This window comes from Rhagoletis pomonella, unplaced genomic scaffold (genome assembly GCF_013731165.1).
Source record: "Rhagoletis pomonella isolate Grant_MI unplaced genomic scaffold, Rhpom_1.0 Rhpom_scaffold_01682, whole genome shotgun sequence".
In the NCBI taxonomy this organism is placed as follows: Eukaryota; Metazoa; Arthropoda; class Insecta; order Diptera; family Tephritidae; genus Rhagoletis; species Rhagoletis pomonella.
In genome coordinates, this window is record NW_023460236.1 from 19110 (window position 1) to 40145 (window position 21036).

The window sequence follows — 21036 nt, forward strand, 5'->3', positions numbered from 1 at the left end:
TTCCTCCAAACCGAATTTCCTGCCTTTCATTTCTTTACGTTCTCCTGTCTACGCTTTAACTTTTCTTGTATACTACGTTTTCGCTTGGCTTTTTGCTTTGCGGCGCTCAACGCTGCTGAGTGACTGAGCAAAGTGTTGCCGCTCTTAGTCATTCTCGCTCGCGAAGATTTCATGGTCTATCTTCTCAGTTACATTTTTTTTTTTTGCTTGCTGACTATCTGGCTGCCAAACTGCTCTCATTACTATTTGTTTATTTTCAAAATCTTATTAATATTGTATTTTTGGCGCTTCATCTGTGCGGCAATTGAGATTAACTTTGGTCGAAGCGAAGTGGTGATAAAATAAATTCAATTTCCAACTTTTATAAGCATTATTAAATTGTTCTGCTTAGTTCATTTAAAAATTCCTTAATATTCAGTTGGCATTTCCAGTTTTCGATTTTTAATTGCAATAAAGCGTTCTCTACTGACCTTCGTTTATTTATTATAAGTGGGTTTTTTTATGCCTTTCGTGTGTGTTGTCATATCCGTACGCCCACAAGAAATCAATCTCCATCAGAGTTGGCGACAAAATGTAGTGCGTTTAACAAGCGAGTGGCAAAGGATTTCTTCTATGCTTCTCCGCTACAAAGAAGCTCAGTGAAGTGTATTGATTTTGCATAAAATATGGTGGAAACATAATTTCTTTTTTTCTATTTCTTTTATGTAGAATGATGTGTGTGAAATACTAAAAAAAAACGAAAAATTACACTTTGCAAAATATAATTAACAATTCAAGATCGCCTAGTCAGGTTGGTGTTATTAAAGAAAACACAATCGGAAAATAAAGAAAACCATTCCCTTCAATATTACTGCACAACACAAAAAAATACAAAGCTCTGACAATGGATTCGGCGTAGGAAAACATGTGACGAATAAGATTTTTGGGTACATATTAATCCTATAACTCGTCAATAGAAGGACCTTTTTTGTCCCTAGTTTATAAAAGGGCAAAAAATACACATACATAAAACACGGGTATAACAGGTTAGAATGTTTTACAATAATATTTGCCATTAAATACTCTTTATAAGTCTATTAACACACCAAAACTCAAAATTCATTTCAAATGTCAGGGAGCCTGACCTGAATCATTTCGGAGCCTGAGTTATGAGTTTATCCTTCAAAACTTTTCTATTATATTAGTCCATCCCCATGATGCCCCTCGCGACGGATTGAAGCCTAAATCGGATGCTTTATACAGTTAGTTGTCCACAAAATATCAGGAATGCGATATTTTGACCAGTTTCGGCTATTTGTCTTTTGCTTATTTTATGCTTATTATTTTTTTATAAAAGTCTAGCTGGTTTTACAATAAAAAACAATTAAATTCAGATTTCAAACTTTGTACAAATATTATAAAAATACCTCAAATTTTCAGCAAAATTTCAATCCTTTTAATCAGATCTATAGAAAATTTTAATATGAATACCCTCTGAAGTAAGATAACTGTTTACCCAGAAGAGAAGGATAAAATTATGCCCTGGAACAAAAGTAATATATCAAATTGGTGTAGGTGTTCAGTAGTATGCAGTTTTGTAGTCATTAAATTCTAGTCTGATGATGTGCAAGTTTCAAGTTGGTAAAAAATCCCGTTGATTGAGAATTTTTTTGGTTGATTATACTTCTGTATAACCCACTTCCGATCGAAACCGGAAGTCGTTAATACAACGAAAAGATAGAGTATCCCCGACCTCGTAATTCATATTTTTTCGATTTCCAATAAAAACATTTTCACTTATTTAAGAAGTCCTGGACGAATTGAAGTTCAAAGGTTGAAAAAGGCATTTCTGGGAATAAAGTTTCGAAAAAAGTTAGATATTTTTATGCTCATAATTCGAATATATGTAGTAAAAACACGTATGTCTAATGAAAAAAAATTTAATTCTCGTCAGTTTAACCCACTTCCGGTCGAAACCGAAAATCTGTTATATCACCAACGGAGAGAGCATCCCTGATTTGATAAGTATTTGCGTTTTTCAATAAAAAAAAAAAAAAACATTTCCCTCCATTTTCAAGTGGGTGGACAAAACTGCTCACAATGAAATGGGAAGTCTATTAAGCCATGTCTGTCTATACGCCCGTACGTCCATCTATCCGTCCGTCCGTGTACACGCTTACTCGAGAAAAAATTTAAATATGTCAACGAACTTAGGTAAGGGCACTGCTTTGCCTTTATCCAGGTTGGTAAAATGGATACAATCGACCTATAACCAGGCCCATCTCCCATATAACGGTATTGTGTTGAAAGTAGGAATGTGAAGTAAAATGTTGACTTAAAATAAGATAGTTATACAATGTTCGCTCTGTAGTCACTTTACCAATCCACACCAAACTCGGTGCGGACATTACTTTGAGCAGGGGTGGCGAACCAAAGCACGCGTGCCATTGATGGCATGGAGCAAAATACTTGGGCAACGGTATTAATTGAGGACCCAATTCCTCAATTACTAATACATAGTAGTTACTACATAATCGAAACAGTTTCGTCAGAAGTGCCAAAAATACAGACATTCGATTGTTGAGTTCCAGTGCATCATTCTTCAACATGCTTTGTGTGAAAGACGTAGTTTCGCTTCCGTTGTAATATAATGGGCTGCAAAGTTTATGGTTTTTAAGGATATGTGCCAGCAATTATTGAATCTGAACGCAAAGTTTCAAGGCGCTAATAAAACTGTTATAATTAAAATAAATCTCATTCGCGCTTTTGAAAGTTTGTGGTAAAGATATTGTTTCCAAAAATTACAAATGTTTCCAAACTTAAAGTATTTAAAATCCGATTTGGACTTACATGAAAAAGCAGTCGGAGAAATAGGCGCCGAAGGATTTTCTGTGGTAATAAACTCTGTCTTCGAAAAATTTTCAAAGAGGTTTTCTAAATTTAAGGAGTTATGGGAAACACCCATCTATCCTGATGTGTGAATTCACTTAAAAAACCGAACTTGTCTAAATTTGATTGGTTGGATATAGAGGAATTTGAAATGCTGCTGATTGAGTTCCAGTGTAATTCAATATGGACTAAAAACTTTGTCGAAAAAGGAAAGAGGTTGGAATCAATCGAATTAGAAATACCATCAGTCAATTTGTCCAAAAATGCTAATACCAAAATTTTAGAAACTTGAATTCAATTCCACACATAGTAATTAGCTGTCTGCGAAAACTGGTGTTTGCTATCTTGACAATGTTTTCACAGAGACCTTTAATAGACGCATTATTCGTTCTTTAAAAAAAAATCCGATTTATGTGTCAATTAATGTCTCCAAGAACGGCGATAAGTCATGATTTCTTGTTGGCACGTCATGGCTATATTGAATATTTCTGTGAAATCAATGCCACGTACTATATGTATAAAGGACCCGTTGAAAAATTTTGAAATCAGACAAGAAAACGTCCACCTCCCAAAAAAAAAATTAGACTAAGGGAAATTTTTAGAAAATGGGTGTGGCGCCGTCCACTTACGCCTGCATATCTGTATCTCGGTAACCGGTTTATCAGTTCTACAAAACTCGGTACAGTTATTAACCTTGTATGTTAAAATTTTTAAGATAAGATTAAAGTCTACGACTACTTACCATATGTGTATTTCCAAACTGGCGCACAGTGCTTCGACTATATGGAGGCCGATGGAAATAATAGTACACCTGCACCGATTTCACTGAAACTTGACATGTGCTCTAGTTTTACTTAGAAATAGAGAATTGTGAAATTTTGTAAAGATGGAATAATTGCCACGCCTTCTACTCTTGTGGGCGGAAAAGTTTAAGACTTACAACAGTACGACAGTATACAACACTTTGTGAACTCCCTATTAATGTGAATATTTTATGAAATGTATTCAAACTGTAACAGGGAACATTTAAAAAAATAACAAATGTTTTGTAAATTTTTTCATTTGTATTAAAAGCCTTTCTTTTACGAAAAAATCAAGCTACTAAGAATAAGTAAAAGAATGGTGAATAGGAAAATGAAAATGATAAGTACATGACGTATGCGTAACATTTTCCGACATTTTGATTTTTTTTTTTAATATTTTCATAATCTATAGCTTTTTTTAAATTCGTCCGCCATATCTGCCGTTTTGAATTCCGAAAATTTAATATGATATTCGTATTCAATGACCTGGAGCTAATTGTATAGATTTTTAAACTTCTCTTATGTACACCCCGCTTCACTTGGATAAGTACACATATTTTTCTCAAAATCCAAGCTTGTACCTGGACTTGTGGGCATCAGGGGAGTTTCTTGTTGATCTCATTTGGAAGATTAATTCATTTCGAAGAAAAGTATGGAAAATGAAGAAAATACATGACTTACTTTGGGTTTTATTCCACTTTTTATTAAACTATTCTAAAATTGTGCTTATTATTTTGATTAACTTGAATAGGCACCTTATATGTTTAGCAAAGTTATTAAAATTTCGCTTAAAACCTTTTTAAGAATTAAAATGCAAAAAATGCATAAATGGAGGTCTTCACAGATCCAGGACTTTGCAGGCGATCAGTTGGAAATAAAAGTGAAGGAAACGCAAATATTTTTGACAGCTGAAGCCGGCTCACAGCATTGCATGAAAATAGGCTGAAATGCAGCCAGAACACAAAAGCTAGACGGAAATAACAAAATTCTTTAACGACGTCAGCATCTTATTGTCAAGATAGTGGACCAAATGACACCACAAGGGAAGTATGGATTACTCTATACATACATTTGTGTTCAGAAAATGTCCGAAAAGACAAATTTTATTATATAGCCTTAAGAATTATGACTGGAATGTTTTGCAACTCACATGCCTGAAAGGACAACTAGAAAATGGTGGGCTTATCTGGCGAAATGCTTAATTTTGATGACTGCAATGAATTCAATTTTTCAAAAGACGGACGTTGTTTGTTTCCCCTCCATGATCAAGAAGAGAGTATGGCGGTTTGAACTGCGATTTTGTAGTCCAGAGCGGTTGTGAAAGTGAAATTCGTATTATGAGCAATGCAAACGTGTCGAAATTTTCGTTGAGTATGGAGTTTTCTGTCGAACAGAATTTTGCTTTCGATGGTGTAGCGAAATGTTAGAAAATTTTAAAAAATGTATGATTTTGCATTTGTTTTCTTACTTTTTAGCGGCTAGACACTAATTTTAAAAAATTTTTATTAATTTTATGCAGTTCTAACGTTGTGAATACTAAACACAAGCTCGGAACGCTGGTTTTACGTGTGAAAGAAAATCTCAATACTCAGTTGGCACGATCTCTGAGAACAAAATCATAGAGCTGTTTATAGTTTTATTATATTTTATATAGATAGGATCACAAAATTTCTTAAATATGTATGTCGAAATATATTCGAAAGGCTACACTTAAACTCTCTTAAACGTTTTCTGCTCCTGGCCAGTTTTCTAAGCTCTCAACGTCTGACGAATCGTTCAATCAGAACTCCGTTGTGCTAATTTTACCGCGTTTTTATAAACTCGCTATCTTTTTTATTTCATTTTAATTTGCACAAATTTACATAAATATGTAAAGCAGACTATTTAGTTTGCTCGATTTGTAAACAAAGCTTGTCAGCGGCGAAAAATATACTATTGTGAACAACCTCATCGAATGAGGGCCAAAATACGAAATAAAAAATTCGTTCGATCAGCACTTTCGACCATAGTCGAAAATGGAATGCAACTCATAATAGGGGCCAATATTTCAATTTTCGAAAATTACGAATAATTCATGCAAAAACAAGTATTAAGGACATTTTTTTAACATTTGTCGCATATTTTCGCACCTTGTTATTGAATATGCTAGCGAAATTCGCACTACAGGAGGAGTAAAAACGAGGATGGCGAAGCAAAGTCGTAATTTTCTCAGAGCTTGTCCTATTCACACTACCACTTTTCTATTTAATTGAACATTCTTCAATATGAGATCAAAAAGAAACTTTTCCGATGGCCAAAAAATCCAGATATAAGTTCAGATTTGAGGAAAAATGTTTACCTATTCAAGTGAAGCGGAGTGTATGTACTATGTATGTTAAAAACTTTTAAGCTTTCCACTCAGATTTGTTTCATTCTTCATATATGTATGTACATAACACATTCATATTTCAACTTATGCATAACCAACATTTTCCAGCATACTTATCTGTATTTTCTCTTTTATATGTCTTTTTCCATGCACGCTTATCTTTAATGTTTATCCGCTTCTCCGAAACATTTACGCAACTCAGTATTTCTGAATCCATCCGACTTTGATTATCTACTTACAAAAGGCAATAACAGCGCGCCAATTGATCGTAGTTCGATTTTATTGAAATTCGATCCATTACTCGGTGTGCCAGTACCTGCAAATCAAATCCAACAACTACCAGCAAAACAATCGCCACAAATATTCCAATTGCTGGGCAATAATCTAGCCAATCTAGGTCCTACAATCGAAGAGGACGAACACTCATCATCGGCGTCCTTATCATCGAATAGCAATAATCAATCCTTTGTTGTTGAGGCAGAAAATAAGCGTATATCGCTCGGTCTTAACCTACTGAACGAAAGCTGTGCCAACGCGAAGCAAACTTTTACTAAAGTTTCAACTGAAAAACAGCCAATTAAGGAACAGAAGCAACAACAGCAGCAAGTAGTAAATTCAAAGGTGAATTATCTAATTTGAAGTTCGCATTATTTACTTTGATAATTTATTATTTCTTTATTTGACAGAAGCATGCCAGTATGAGTGTCGACGTGATTAAGGATATGAATATCGATAACGATTGCAACAAATCATTTGAAAATTCCAAGTAAGCAAATGTTGATTTTGTTTTGTTTTGTTTGTTTTAGATATGAAACGAAAAGCAAGTCTTAAGTTCAGTCAGTTTTTTCGTTGGGATCGATAACACGGTGTACAAAATTAAGAAAACTCACGAACCTTTTAAGTAGTTTACAAAACTGTTTAGAAACTTTCTACACGCCTGAAATTTTCAACTTATTCCGAAAGAAGCCATTTTAGTATGACTTCTCGGGCTAAACAATTTTGTGAATGAGTCGTTTGTTAGGCAATTTTAAGTGTAAATATGGACTTAAAAAGAATGTTTAGAATTGTTTATTAAAGCAGAAGCTTAGCAAGAATGGGAAATTTGAATTAAATCTCAAACTTACGCCCTTTTTTCCTTTGTAATATAAACACCTTTTACTAACGGTCAAATCTTGAAAAGAACACTAAACCCTATTGGTTAGAATCAAGGGAAAATGGTAATATTTTTTAGGTGGAGGCAATCCCTTTTCATAATTTTACAAAGAAAATGGCAAATATGGTTCAGGCATAATGAATTGAATATGTGCTTAATTAAGAATAAAATGTTAAAAAAAAATCTGATAAAATGATAAAAACATAACATTGATTTAAATTTTAAACTAACAGTCAGTCGCAAGGGCCGCGTGAACGTGCCATTCGAGAGGTCCGAGTTCGAATCCTCCGGCAGCGGATTTTTTCCTAGTGTTTTCTTTTTTTAATTTAATTTTCTTTTCATGTTTGGTTTAAAAAAAAAAATGCATATGTTTTTTAATTTCATTTAATTTTTAGAAACTTTTTTATTTACTCCTTTGATTTAATTTTCAGATCTTACTGTTTTAAGAATAAAAAACATTTTTTTAATATCATTTAATTTTTAGATTATTAAAAAAAAAAAATTTTTAAATTTAATTTAATTTTTAATAACTTGTTTTTTTATCTTTCTCAATTGATTTTTTTTAATTTTTTGATTTTATTGTTTTAAAAAGAAACATTTGTTTAATGTAATTTCATTTAAAAACTTATTTTATAAATTTCTCCTTTTGTAATTGATATTAATTTTCTGGCTTTATTTATTTATTTATTTATTTATTTATTTATTTGGTCTACAGAATGTTTTCTTACAGACAAATGAGAATAGAACATTTAGATATTTAAGTATGTGTGGTATATTACAGAATTGACTAATTATACATAGAAATTTATAATAATAATAATAATAACATAAAATAGCAGGTTTGGTAGCTGGCGAGGCCCAGTCTTCATTGTACTTTTGTGTGCGGCGGGCGGAAAGACCTAGTTTCCGCTCCACGCTGCGGACAGCCTGTTGATCAAGGTCGGTAAGGCCGGGTTTCCGATCCATGTTCCCGAAGACATTACTTTGAGTGTGTGGCAGGGGGAAAGCTCTAGTTTCCGCTCCGCGCTGTGGACAAGCTGTTGATCATGGTCGGAAATGCCGAGTTTCCGATCCATGCTCGTATTGTATTACGCGGTCCCGAAAATATACGAAGCCGATTACAATTGTACTAAGCAGTCATAGATATTGTGTAATTTATCGTTCCCGGTTAAAGATATTAATTTATTTAGTTACAAAAAAGCGAATACTTACTTCTCTTTTAATTTTTGGTTTTTGTTTTAATAACGCTAAGACCTCCTAGTTCGCGGATCTTTTAAATAAGTCTTTCGAAAGACAGTGGGGAGTTGAAAGGCAGTTGCCAGAATTGAACCGTAAAACTGCTTGACAAATATCTGAAGTAAAAAAGTGTTATTCCGGTTTTGTATAAACAAGTTGAGATTTTCAGGGTAACGAACAAAAGTTTATTTTCTCTGTTTCACAGTGCAATTGACCCCATAACTTTAGCATTAATATTTCACTATGAGCCTGCAGTTCTCAGTTGATAGCATATCGTCGTTTAAAGTGCAAAACCGCGTATCAACAAAATGCAAAACCGCGTATGTGAAGTTGTAGAAATTATTTTCTAGAGCGTAAAAACTCTCATATTTCAAAATGGTTCTCTTTTTTATAAAGCAATGCATCTCTGGCTAGTATATTTCAGGACGAATGGATAAGGATTGAGCCAAGAGCTTGGGTGAGCCAATTTTTGGCAGCCAATGTCAGTTACGCGGTTTTGCAGAATCACGATACGTGGTTTTGTACTTTAAATGACGATATGTATGTAGATAGCAGATTTTTATAGTTTATGCTGTTTGCACCACAACAAAAGTCTTCTTTTTTTAAACCGTTAGGGAAAAATTATTATTTACCAGTCGATAAAAATTGTGTTACTGTAGGCTTGAAGATTTCTTATTTTCTTCTGTACTCATGCGTAGTTTGATAATTCATTCCCTGGCCATTTCGCTAAATAATATAAATAATATTCGTTGTCGCCTTTTTGGTTACTCCTTGAAAGCCCATCTCAACAATTCTTTATTTCTTTTGTTGTTACAACATAAAAATTCCCCCAAGTAGTTTTTGGCGAACGATGCTGGAATATATCTGAATTTTTCCGGTTATGTGTACCCGACTGCCGTGGGAACCACCATAAACACATCTCTGTGCGCGGTTGAATTTCTTTAATAGTGATAGTGTACACATATAGCACATTTATTAAAAAAAAAGATCTAGTATAACTATTCACTCATTAAAACCATTTTAGTCATTATTAAGTTGTTTATATTTCATTTATGCCACAGCTCACAAACCGATGAGAAACAAATTAATTACAAGATGGATGAACTCGAGAAAAAAATTAAAAATGAAGTGTAAGTGCGTTTTTATGATAAATGTAATAAATTCAAGCTCAATTTAAGCACTAGCGCCACACAATTTCTTGTTATGCTAATTAGTGTAGGTGTATCTTAAGTGTTTGCAAATGTGTTGGATAAAATGTTTTCGTTGCTAAAAAAAAATATATATATCTTGCTTTATAAGGCATGTTCGACCTTGCTATTTTTTATATATAAATACATTTTTTCGTCAAACTTAAATCCAAAATTTCATTAATATGCATTTCCTAACATAGACTCAAAACAGAAGATATCGAAAAGAAACTAAAAGAAGCTGAGCAACGGGAGGAGGCGTTAATCAAGCGGATAACAGAAAAAGACAAAACAATAACAAAAATGACGTAAGTGCTTAATATGTTAGCGCCCACTCGCAATTTTTCTCTTCATACAATTATGCCATATTCGTAGTTTTACGAAATGTTTATTTCCGTTATGCATATATGCATGTATAAGTATGTATGCAAAAAGTCAAATTTTGTATCTTTTTTTATGTAGCGGTGTTATTGAAGCATACGAAAAAGCGATTGCTGAGCTAATCGCCGAGAAAGAGCAATTAATACAAAGCTACGAGAAACAACTGGCGGAGGTGAAGGCGGATCGCGACTCAAATTATCAGCATCTCACATCTCTCGAAACGACATTTGCCGATCTGCATGTGTAAGAATACAAAGCACATAGTTTTATTTTATTTTTTACTGATTACTGACCTCTATGTAATCCTTTCTTCAACATTTTCAAACAGTAAATATGGCAAAAGCAAGGAGATGACACTACAGCTGAAGTCAAACGAAGAAGCTTTGGTGGCAGAAAAGCGACAAATACAGGAAAATTTGCGATTACAAGGGCAGCGTTATGACAAAATGAAGAATCATGCGATGCAACAGCTGGAAATGTAAGTACACTTGCTTCCATTTTTTTTTTTACTTATACAAATATGAATGTAATAACTCTAACCGCATCGATTGTTATTAAACAGTGCCAACAAAAAGCTTGAATCGCTAACCAAGGAGCACAATATCGAAACGACAAAACTGAAAGCATTGCTCAAAAAAGAGGAAATATCACGAGCCTCAATCAACGAGCAGCTGCAACAGAAGTCGCGAGAAAATGCGGAGTTGGTTAAGATATGTGATGAACTAATTAATGGACAAGGAAGTTAAGTGGTTTGAACGCAAGGCGCCCCCCCATCAAAATATAGACGTCAGCACAGCGACCTATCCACAGTTCTGTCGCATAGTTTTTGTTGACGTGCATATATGTATGTACATGTGTACTCTCGCTCGATGTACTATGTGTTTATTGTAATTGTTATGTAAGGCCAAAGAGCGAGCGAAATGGGGCATTACATTACAATTAACAGTTAGTTAACGTTATTTAAGTTGCCTGATTAGCATGCAATGACGGTGGTGACCCGTTGCGCTTAGGAAATGCATTCATTCAGTGCGCAGTCATTCACAAACGTCTGTGTGATTAATTTAAGAAATTGCTCTCATTTTAAATATAAACTATAGTTATTAGAATTTTTTTCACTCATTACTCTCCAACGCTTACATTCACATCTAATTTTCTTCTTTTTTACTTCTTTGCTACATATATAGTAATTGTTAAGTAATTTTTTGTATGAAAATGGAAAAGGAATATGTAAGCAAATGCATTTTAAAACAACTGCAGATAACTTCAATCAGAAAACAATATACATATATACAGACATTTAATCATAAATATTACCTCGGTACATAGTAAACATACGTGGAAGGAGGCATATAAAAAATAAAATGATTATATGTTAGTTATTGTATGTAATGTAGTTGTAACTGTATACGCTCTTTACAATTTGCTTAGGTATGCTGTGAATCTACTAATATGAATTTCTCTCTTCAAGGAAAACTAACTGTAAAATCTCTTTAAATCGTAATTTGCTTGTTAAAATCAAAATGTTAAGAATTAATTTATACTGAACTGTATTAATACGTAGGCAGTTAAATCGCTTTTAGTTTTCTACATCCACCAACCGAGACTAAAATAGCAAATAATTGAAAAATAAAATCGAAATAATTTAAAAGTAATTGGCATTTTATAAATGCGCTTATAATTATTTTATTCACTTTTTTGGATGCCAAACACATTTTGCTCGAATAAAACTTGGCATATAAAAGCCGAAAATAATGGATTTAGAATTCATACAAAAGTATGGATCCTTGTTCGTAACCGCATGCTGCCGCATAAGTGCAGAGAAACGTTATCTTTTATTTCTAAACTATAATTTATGGAAGTGTTCGAATCTAGGGCCTAAATCGGAATTTTACCCAAATGAACATTTACATCAGTTATAGCTAAAAATAATACAATAGGCCTTTGGTTTGCAGTAAATATCGCAGTAATGCATTCACGAGCAAGGGATTATAAGAGCGCTGGCATTGTATTGAAGCAATATTCTAGATTTTTTTAAATGTGTTCATCGAATAATAATAATACTCTGCACAATTTGCAAGCTCTGCTATAAGTAATGCCCCACATGGAGGGATTTGGTACGTGCATTGCATGCAGCTAATTTGATTTGCGCACAATTACTTTTTGCTGCTGTATGCTCGTATTCTCAAACATTACAATTACAAACAGTAACTCATTATATACACGCTATGTAGTCGAATGATTTTTCAGCCTTTATTTTAAAAGCTATTTTGTGGAATGTTTCGCTTTCAATTTTATCTAAGAAAAATGAAAGCAGTGTCATAGCAGCGAACATTTCCTGGTAGCGGTGGTATTAAATTAAAACTTTACTACAAACATGCTTTCTTGTTTATACTCGGTGCTAACTCTGCATCCATCGTAGGTTCGAGCATTGGAATTTATAATCTGTATACTATGGATCAGTACTAGCGCCGAATGTGCATGAAAATTCATAAAAGTAGGCACTCGACCTACAAATCGCCAGTCAAACACATAAATATCGTGGTTATCAATGCAAAAGGCATATTTCGTTAGTTTGCTTCCGTGATGTATGTACTACCATAGAAAAATTCAAATCCCAATCTTAAAAATTACGGGATTTATGGTTAATAGCGCGTATTTTCATTGATTATGATATGTTCTGCATGTATTATATCTGCAACAAAACAGAACGGATTGAATGCTGCAATGCCGCGCTGCTATTTTTTGTTTAACTTGTTAAGTTGACGTTATTTCTTAGTTGCTATATTTAATAGAAAATATTTCTTTTTACCTTTCGTTGCAATTGTTGATTACAAAATATCTATTCTCAAACGTATGTATAATTTTAAGATCAATGCTAAAATTTAAAAATATCTTCCAAATACATAATTTACAACGCATAAACAAGAAAAATTTAATCCTTTATAAAGTTATCTTAATAAAAAAAATTAACTACTTTATTACTCTCGAAACTTGCACACACGCACACACAGCAGGTAAAATCCAACATTAAATCGTTTTTCTACACTTGTACTTACTTACATATAATAGAGCTGAGAACGATCGTATCTACCTTTCTATAATGCAATTCGTTGCAATTTATATAAAGTAATAAATACAAGTGGAATTCGTTCTTGGTTGGCATTGCATAAATGGCCCCTTTCGTTAACTCATCTCATGCTGTAGTATTAAAATATGTAGAAATAAGATACGTAATGAATGCGTTGCTTATCAATAATCAAAGAATATCGCATCCATTTGCCTCGAAACCAAAATAATTAAACTTCACTCAAAATTCTGATTCTGGCAAAATTAGTGCAAAAGAAAATTAAGAATCAAAAACAAATATTTTTTTAAGAAACTAACCTTTATAAGAAACTAAATACATATGCATTCGTACACAACTGCATACAACCATACACACCTACATAAATACGTATAATTCAATATAAAACAAACTCTTCTATAAGATTTTGCATCAATCCACTTATGTTACTTATGGAATGTTTTTGGGTTGATGGCTGTGAGGTGCAGAGTCTATTTATTCTCTTGGCAATCGTACGGGGTGAAGAAGTGTGGCAGATGAAGGGAAAATGACTTGTATTTAAGTATTAAATAATGAAGAAAAAATACAATATACATACATATAACTGAATTGCACATTGTAGTTGATCTAAGAGTGACATACATACATAAGTTTAAAGAGAAGTTGATTTAACCCTGAATGATATTATAAATCATAAAGAAAATATAATATTAATAAATACTTATATACAATGGAATATATATGTACTGGGACCTTTTTTATAACAATACAGACATTCGAAAGGTGGGTTAGTATGTTCAAAGTCCTTAAGACTAATTGTCTTTTTATAAGATGACTTTTCCCACTGCAAGTTTTTACCTGGAATCTTTTTCTCGAAATGTTTTTTTAATTTTCCATGCCTCCGCGCTATACACCAGCACAGGCATGGTGAGTGGCTTATAGAGTATGTTTGTGTACGCAGCGTCTGTTAATCAGTAGGTGCGGCTGCAAGCGGGTGTCTGGAGCACGCGGCTCACTATATAAACGTGTACGCTGGTTTTGGGACCCGCTACGTAAAAACAGGCTCCAATGAAAAAGAGACACAAAGCCTTGGATTAGAACCGCCCGTTTGATGAAGACCAAGGCAAAGTTTAAAGGACTACGATTTGAGGGCATACACCTGGAATGTCCGGACCATTCATGGGGCCTCAGCCCAGCTGGTTGATGTCCTCGTAAGGACAAAAGCTGACATCATGGCCATCCAAGAAATACGTTGAGCCGGGCAAGGCAGAAAATGTCTGGTGCCTTGCGACGTCTACTACAGCTGGCATGTAAAGGAGCGCAAGTTCGGTGTTGATTTGTGGTGGGAGATACTCCGTCGCCCAGTACTGTCGTTCACACTGGTGGAAGAGCGTGTCTAGCCATAATCCGCATTAAAGCGAACTCTTGTAAGAACAAGATTGGCGATACAGTGATTAATGTCCAGAACGTACTTAAATTCTGGAGGGAATACAAACAGTTAGCGCATTGCGCACCTTGGCTCTCACGTCACTGTTGAAAATTTCGAGAAAGTCGAGAATTCGTTTACTTGGGAACCAGCATTAACACCGATAATAACTTCAGCAATAAATTTCAACGCAGTATCATTGGACTGATTAGGCAATTAAGGAGTAAAGCCCTCTCGTACGAAAACCTCACTATAAGTCACTTATCATGAGGGCTCTTGGAGTATTCGAGAAAAATATTTTGCGGAAGAATTACGGGTCTTTACACGTTGGCGATGGCGGGTACCGCAGACGACGGGACGATGAGCTGTATGAGCGAATTAAAATTCAGCGGCTCTGCTGGCTTGGCCATGTTGTTCGATTGAACTCCTACTCTCCACTAGTGGTAGCAGAGGAAGAGGGAAGAAAGACCAAGTGGAGAAGGACCTAGCTTCACTTTCCTTCAAAAAATTGGGCAAACGTTCGAAAATTGTCTTCGATATCCAATAAGAATATCGACCTAAAAACGAACTTATAACCAGCCTTAGATTTCCAACGTTCATAGAATATTGGAAATACACTCCAGCTCGAAAAAAAATTAAAGCCATAGTAACAAGAGAGAGAGTGAAATTCAGCTCATTCACGAAGGGAAATATAAGACAATAGCGAAGGAAAAATACATTGGATAACGAAGGTTCCGTTTTTCTGGAGAATGGCCTACTTTTCGAATCGAATACTAACCTATTCCACATTAGTTATCGAAGGTGCGACTCGAAAAAATGTATGTATGTTTTCCAATAATTTACGAATTGTTAACCAATCCCGGTTTATTGGGTTGGCATTTCCATTTGGGGTCAGTTGGGCATAGAAGAGAAACGACTGGCGTGCTTTGTTGGACTCGGCAAAAACCGCTTAGGCGGTTACAGTGCCAAATAAGAGAGAGAACTTTACTCCTCAACTGCCTACTCAGTCCAAAGCATTGTATAGGCTCATGATACAAAAAAGAAGGTAGGTTCAATAAACAACTTTTGACGGATAATAAAATTTTTTGAAATAAATCGGAGTATTTTCTTTCCCATATTTATACCAATGTAAGATTTCAAATCAAAAACCATTATTAGTGCTTGATACTTTTTTTTTACTTACGTGGTTCGCACCTTTTTTTTATTAAAAATATTTAAAATGTAAACTGTTAAAGGAGACTTCATCGTAATTGTTCTTTTCATTTTGTAATAAAAACCACGCGCGCATTCTGTTATTTTTTTGTTTTCTTATTTTGAATGCAATCTTGCGATTTAAAAGTCGAATTCTAAAGAATGTTCTTCCCAAATAAAACCTTTTTATATTTTGGTTCAAATTTACTTTTACATTTCTCATCAGATTTTGCAAAATAATTAGGCTTTGTGATTAGCGCATCATCGTTAAATTTCACAAATTTTTAGTTTATGCAAAACACCTGAAGTCGGCTTGAACAGACCGCCCTCCGATAAACAACTAACGGATCGTGGCTTAAAGTACAAAACCGTGTATCAACAAAATGCAGAACTGTGTATGTGAGGTTGCATAAATTATTTTGTAGAGTAAAAACACTCATATTTCAAAATGGTTCTCTTTTTTACAAAGAAATCGCATTTCAGGACGAATGGATAAGCCAAGAGCTTGTGTGAGCAAATCCAATTTTTGGCAAAAAATGTCAGTTAGGCGGTTTTGCAGAACGACGATACGCGATTTTGTACTTTAAACGACGATATGTAAGTATACACTTTCTTCATACTTTCTGAAACCTAGTCGTCAACCCCATATTCGAAATCATGTAGCCGGCATAATTTTCTAGTTCATCATATTCCACATCTTTGAATGTACTGATAAAATCTTCTGTTTAAAAAAAAAAATATTTCTTCTAGTGATCAGGTAGCATGAATTTGATGAAATGTCATAATTTTATTAAAAGTCAAATGGTTAACAACAACAACGAATATTATTAAATGAAACTACCTTCTTTTTTGTATCATGGTATATACGATGGTCCATGATAAAAAAATAGGAATGTAGAACCGCTGAGAAAAATTTTTCAAATTCTTGACGTTTGCAAGCAATTTAATTTTAAAATTTTACACACAAACTCACACACACATTAGTTGCGTTCGACAAGTCAAAAATTTGTAATAGTTTTCCCAAATTTTTACTGGATGGCGTTCGATAACGACCAAAAATTATCCAACACATAAAAATTGAGAGAGCAAGCGTTCATTTTGATGCAAGAGGAGCGTTCATTTTGTACTGGCAAAATTTTACTCAGCAAAAATTATTAGTTGCGTTCGATAACAAAATTAGCCAACACCAGCCAACAATCAAAATCAAGAGAGTAAGCGAAAATTCTCTCCCAAAGAGGAGAAAAAGCAAAAAAGTAAACGAACAGGAAATTAGCCATCACTTGCAAAAACCGGATGAAGAAGACACACCAGCTGACTTTGTTTATGTTTTATTTGTAAACAAACTGAAATTCATGTTGCCTCCGTAGAGAAAAAAGGAAAGTGAACGTTCAATGTTCGCCAGGAACATTTCTAGAAGTAACAACTAGTTACTAGGCAGCCAAAAAGCATATAAATACCAAAACTCGGAATATGCAATTTTGTTTGTTTACAAAAATTGCAACCATATGTTTTCTGATCATATGTTTTCGTGTTGGATAATTTTTGCTGACTAAAATTTTGCCAGTACAAAATGAACGCTTCTCTTGCATCAAAATGAACGCTTGCTCTCTCAATTTTTGTGTGTTGGATAATTTTTTGTCGTTATCGAACGTCATCCAGTAAAAATTTGGAAAAACTATTACAAATTTTTGACTTGTCGAACGCACCTATTATTATTATTTTATTATTATTATTATTATTATTATTTTTTTATTATTATTATTATTATTATTTTTTTATTATTATTATTATTATTTTTATCATGGTCCAAAGTTTCACTTATTTCTCGCGCAGAGAGAGAAATATAACAACAGCCAAGTGGAAGAAAACTAAAGACATTTTTAACAAATTCAATATTTTTTGTAGTTTTATTCAGTTTCATACATATATTTTATGCACTCAATAAGCGCCAAGAATGGATCTTTGTTAGCCTTTTTAACAGATTTGCGCCATAGGTATTCAACAAGGATATCGGCGAATTTACCGGTGTGGTTGGCCCGCGTGGAGAAAAAACGCTTAACATCCGCCCACTGGGACTCAATTCTCTGGGTACGGGTTACATCTACAACATCGAGCAAAAGGTGGGTGAATCCAAAATCAGAAAGGCCCTCAAATGCACCCAAGCAATCCGTTCGTATGGTGGTACCCTCGGCGACATGCTTTTTAATAAGCGGAATGAGGACTTTCGCTGACCGCACATTGTCTGGGCATACCTCCAGCCGTAGGTCCTCGCTTTCATCCTCAATCATGCCCAGCAACCAGTGATCCTCCCCCTGGTTGCCTAAAAATAAAATAAAATATTAAAAATATAACTCGCAAAAAAACCCAGACAAAGCTTACCGTCATTTAATTTTCTTTTACCGAATTTTCTCTTGTTAATCTGCACTATCCGGCCTGGACCACCAATTTCTCCAGACGCATCTTGGTGGTCCAACTGGTATATTACCACCGCCTCGCGGCAATAGTTATACCAGTCGGTGATAGTACTAGATGACAGAGTTTTCCCCTCCTCGCAAAAGTCCTTACGTTGGACTGTTTCCTTGGTTAAATTTTCAACGAAGCAGTACATGAGATAAAAAATATGCGGTACACTAATTCTAGTTTGCTCGAACCACGTCCCAGCCGCAACAGAAACTCGGGGCCTCGACATGCAGGTTCCTCTACGGCATACGAAAAAACCAAATTTTCCGCCTTTTGACCTATTCATAAGCGTTTTATGTATAGGACAGACCATGGTTTTAGGTATTAAACCATGCTTTTCTGCAAATCGAGCCCCTTGGTCGGGTGTTCGTAGCTCCGATACTATTCTTTCGTAATTCCAAGCGTCATCTTTTCTACGGGCAGCGCATGTAGACGGCATATCATCTGAAGAGAATATAATTCTTATTTATTTATGTATGTATGTATGTATCACGGTAGTATGTATGCAAAATGTATTCAACGCCTTAATAATACGTTTTGTATGTACATATCGAGCCCTAACCGCCAAAATAACGTAAGCGACACTTTTTTCAAAATTTTCTTTTTGATGCAGAAATATTCCTAGAGCATCTAGATGCATTTCTGCATCAAAAATAAAATTTTGAAAAAAATGTCGCTTATGTTATTTTGGCGGTTAGGGCTCGATACGTATAAGGGCAATTCTCGATTAGTTCGAACTTTCGCATGCCTGGCCAGTTTTTACTCGGACACATAATTTTCGCTGGTTTATTAACAAAAATCAGGTTACATACATATGTTGTGTAGATTATGTAAATGCAAAAAATGGACCACCGTACATATTTTCTAGCCAAATATATACATGTGTATATAATTCAGAAGTAAAATTGGGAAATTTTCACAAATAAAAGTGTGACTATTATTATTTTCTTACTTCCACGTTGCAAAATTTGGTGCGTTGATGTTTGAGTTTATAATTAACTGGTAGTATTTGGAGAGGAGAATCGAATGTAGTGTAGCCCGTTAGAAGTATTCGCATGCAATAGAAAAGAAGTTATGAAGAGTCAAAGTGGCGTGACTCCTTTTTTTAAAATCTGATACTCGCGGTTTTTATAGTATACTGTAGCTGGTGCGTACCTAAAACTGTTATCGGACAATTTTTATAGTGTTCTGAAGCATAAAAGGAATCAATCTAGTCGTGACAGGCTTATGTGCTCTCATTAGAAGATAGTTAAAAAACAAGTAAGAAAGTCTAAGTTCGGGCGGAGCCGAACATTAAATACCCGGCGCAAGTATTAAATATATGTTTTCCACCTTTCCGAAAGCTACCGCTACATGATAAGCCGGGGTGTATAAATTTTAAGTAAATTAGCGTCCTTAAATTTCGAAATTTCAAGCATTTCTGAAATTTACCGTTATATGAAAAGCGGCCGTAATTTCAACAATTTTCAACGGTTTGCTTTTATGTGGCAAGCACAATAACCGTACCGAGTTTGGTACAAATTGGTAGAACGGTTACCGAGATACATATATGTGATCATAAGTGGGCGGTGCCACGCCCATTTTCCAAAATTTTATCACAAACATATTTCTTTGTTAAGAATTGTTGCAACCATCAATTTTGAAAAAATTAGCTTTAATATTTACTGATTTATCGAGGATTTCGTATTTTTCTAAATTACCGTTATATGGGATGTGGGCGTGGTTATTGTCCGATATACACATGTAACCATAAGTGGGCGTAGCTACGCCCATTTGCCAAAATGTTTTAATATTCTTATTTTTCGTCTTAACCTCTATTGTAAATATCAATTTTGAGTGAATTATCTTTAGTAGTTACTAAAATATCGCATTTTTCGTATTTCTGAAAATTACCGTTATATGGGAGGTAGGCGTGGTTATTGTCCGATTTCGCCCATTTTTAATACGATCCGGTCTCCGCCCAAAAGAAGTCTACGTACCAAGTTTCGTTTAGATATCTCAATTTTTACTCGAGTTATCGTGTGCACAGACGGACGGACGGACGGAAGGACAGACAGTCACCGCTTAATCGATTTCTCTTTTCATTCTGATCATTTATGTATACATTTGTCTATATCTATCTCGATTCGATTTGCCTGTTACAAACAACCGTTATGTGAACAAAGTTATAATACCCTTGTGCACAAGTGCGCTCGGGTATAAAAAAAAAATTCTTTAAAAGGTTACGATGCGTGCACAAATGTGAAAATGCATATTTTATATCAGCACATCGTTTGCAATTGGAAAATTTAGCCAACTACATGTGTGCGCCATTGTACAATATACTATTGAACTATGATTCCCGTGCACCACTTTTTTATTTGTTCTTTGTAAAATTACAGAGCGAAAAAGTAGGCATTTTTTGTCCATGTCATTAAATCTGCACCATTCGCTCGAGTTTCGAAAATGAGGTGCCAAATGACTTGGGCTGCAGATGCTAGGCCTTACCCTTGATTTTTGGCAATTTATATTCGACATTTCTTTTTTTATATGAAAGAAATTCGAAGCACCGTCAACAAAAAAAGTAAGTGCGCCTAGGCCACACTGGAGAAGTGAAACTTACATTACATACATTTCTATCTAGATCCCTACCTCTACCCCTGTTCGTTCTAATTACATTTATGTTATTCTTATTTTTACTCTTTCGATAAGAAAATCGATAGTAACATCCAATAAAATATCGATAACAACACCGATTAAAATATGAAAAATTCGATAAAAATTTCGATAGCAAAATCGATAATAATGTTGGTAGCAAAATCTATTAGAAACTCGAAAAAATATCGATAAAAATAACAATAACAAAATCGATCAAAATATCCATAACAAAATCGATTAAAATATCGATAACAAAATCGAT

At 34.3% G+C, this 21036-nt stretch overlaps 2 protein-coding genes across 2 annotated transcripts in view; one reads left to right on the top strand and one right to left on the bottom strand.

Moving 5' to 3' along the window:
• The window catches only part of LOC118752599 (mucin-17-like), a gene marked incomplete at its 5' end in the record, with an annotated part of 29520 nt that extends 15718 nt beyond the window's left edge, over positions 1 to 13802 (top strand). Inside the window, 7 exon segments of the mRNA XM_036487489.1 lie at positions 6242 to 6660; positions 6729 to 6805; positions 9490 to 9558; positions 9819 to 9923; positions 10078 to 10239; positions 10325 to 10474; positions 10559 to 13802. Of these exon segments, the coding sequence (XP_036343382.1) occupies positions 6242 to 6660; positions 6729 to 6805; positions 9490 to 9558; positions 9819 to 9923; positions 10078 to 10239; positions 10325 to 10474; positions 10559 to 10742 (1166 nt within the window).
• A 3763-nt stretch (positions 13803 to 17565) lies between these two features.
• LOC118752600 lies at positions 17566 to 18581 on the bottom strand (the record flags this gene model as incomplete). The annotated part of the gene is given in 2 exon segments (XM_036487490.1): positions 17566 to 17997; positions 18057 to 18581. Coding segments are annotated over 2 exon segments (938 nt in total), but the record flags the coding sequence as incomplete, so codon positions are not given.
• Positions 18582 to 21036: the final 2455 nt, after the last annotated feature.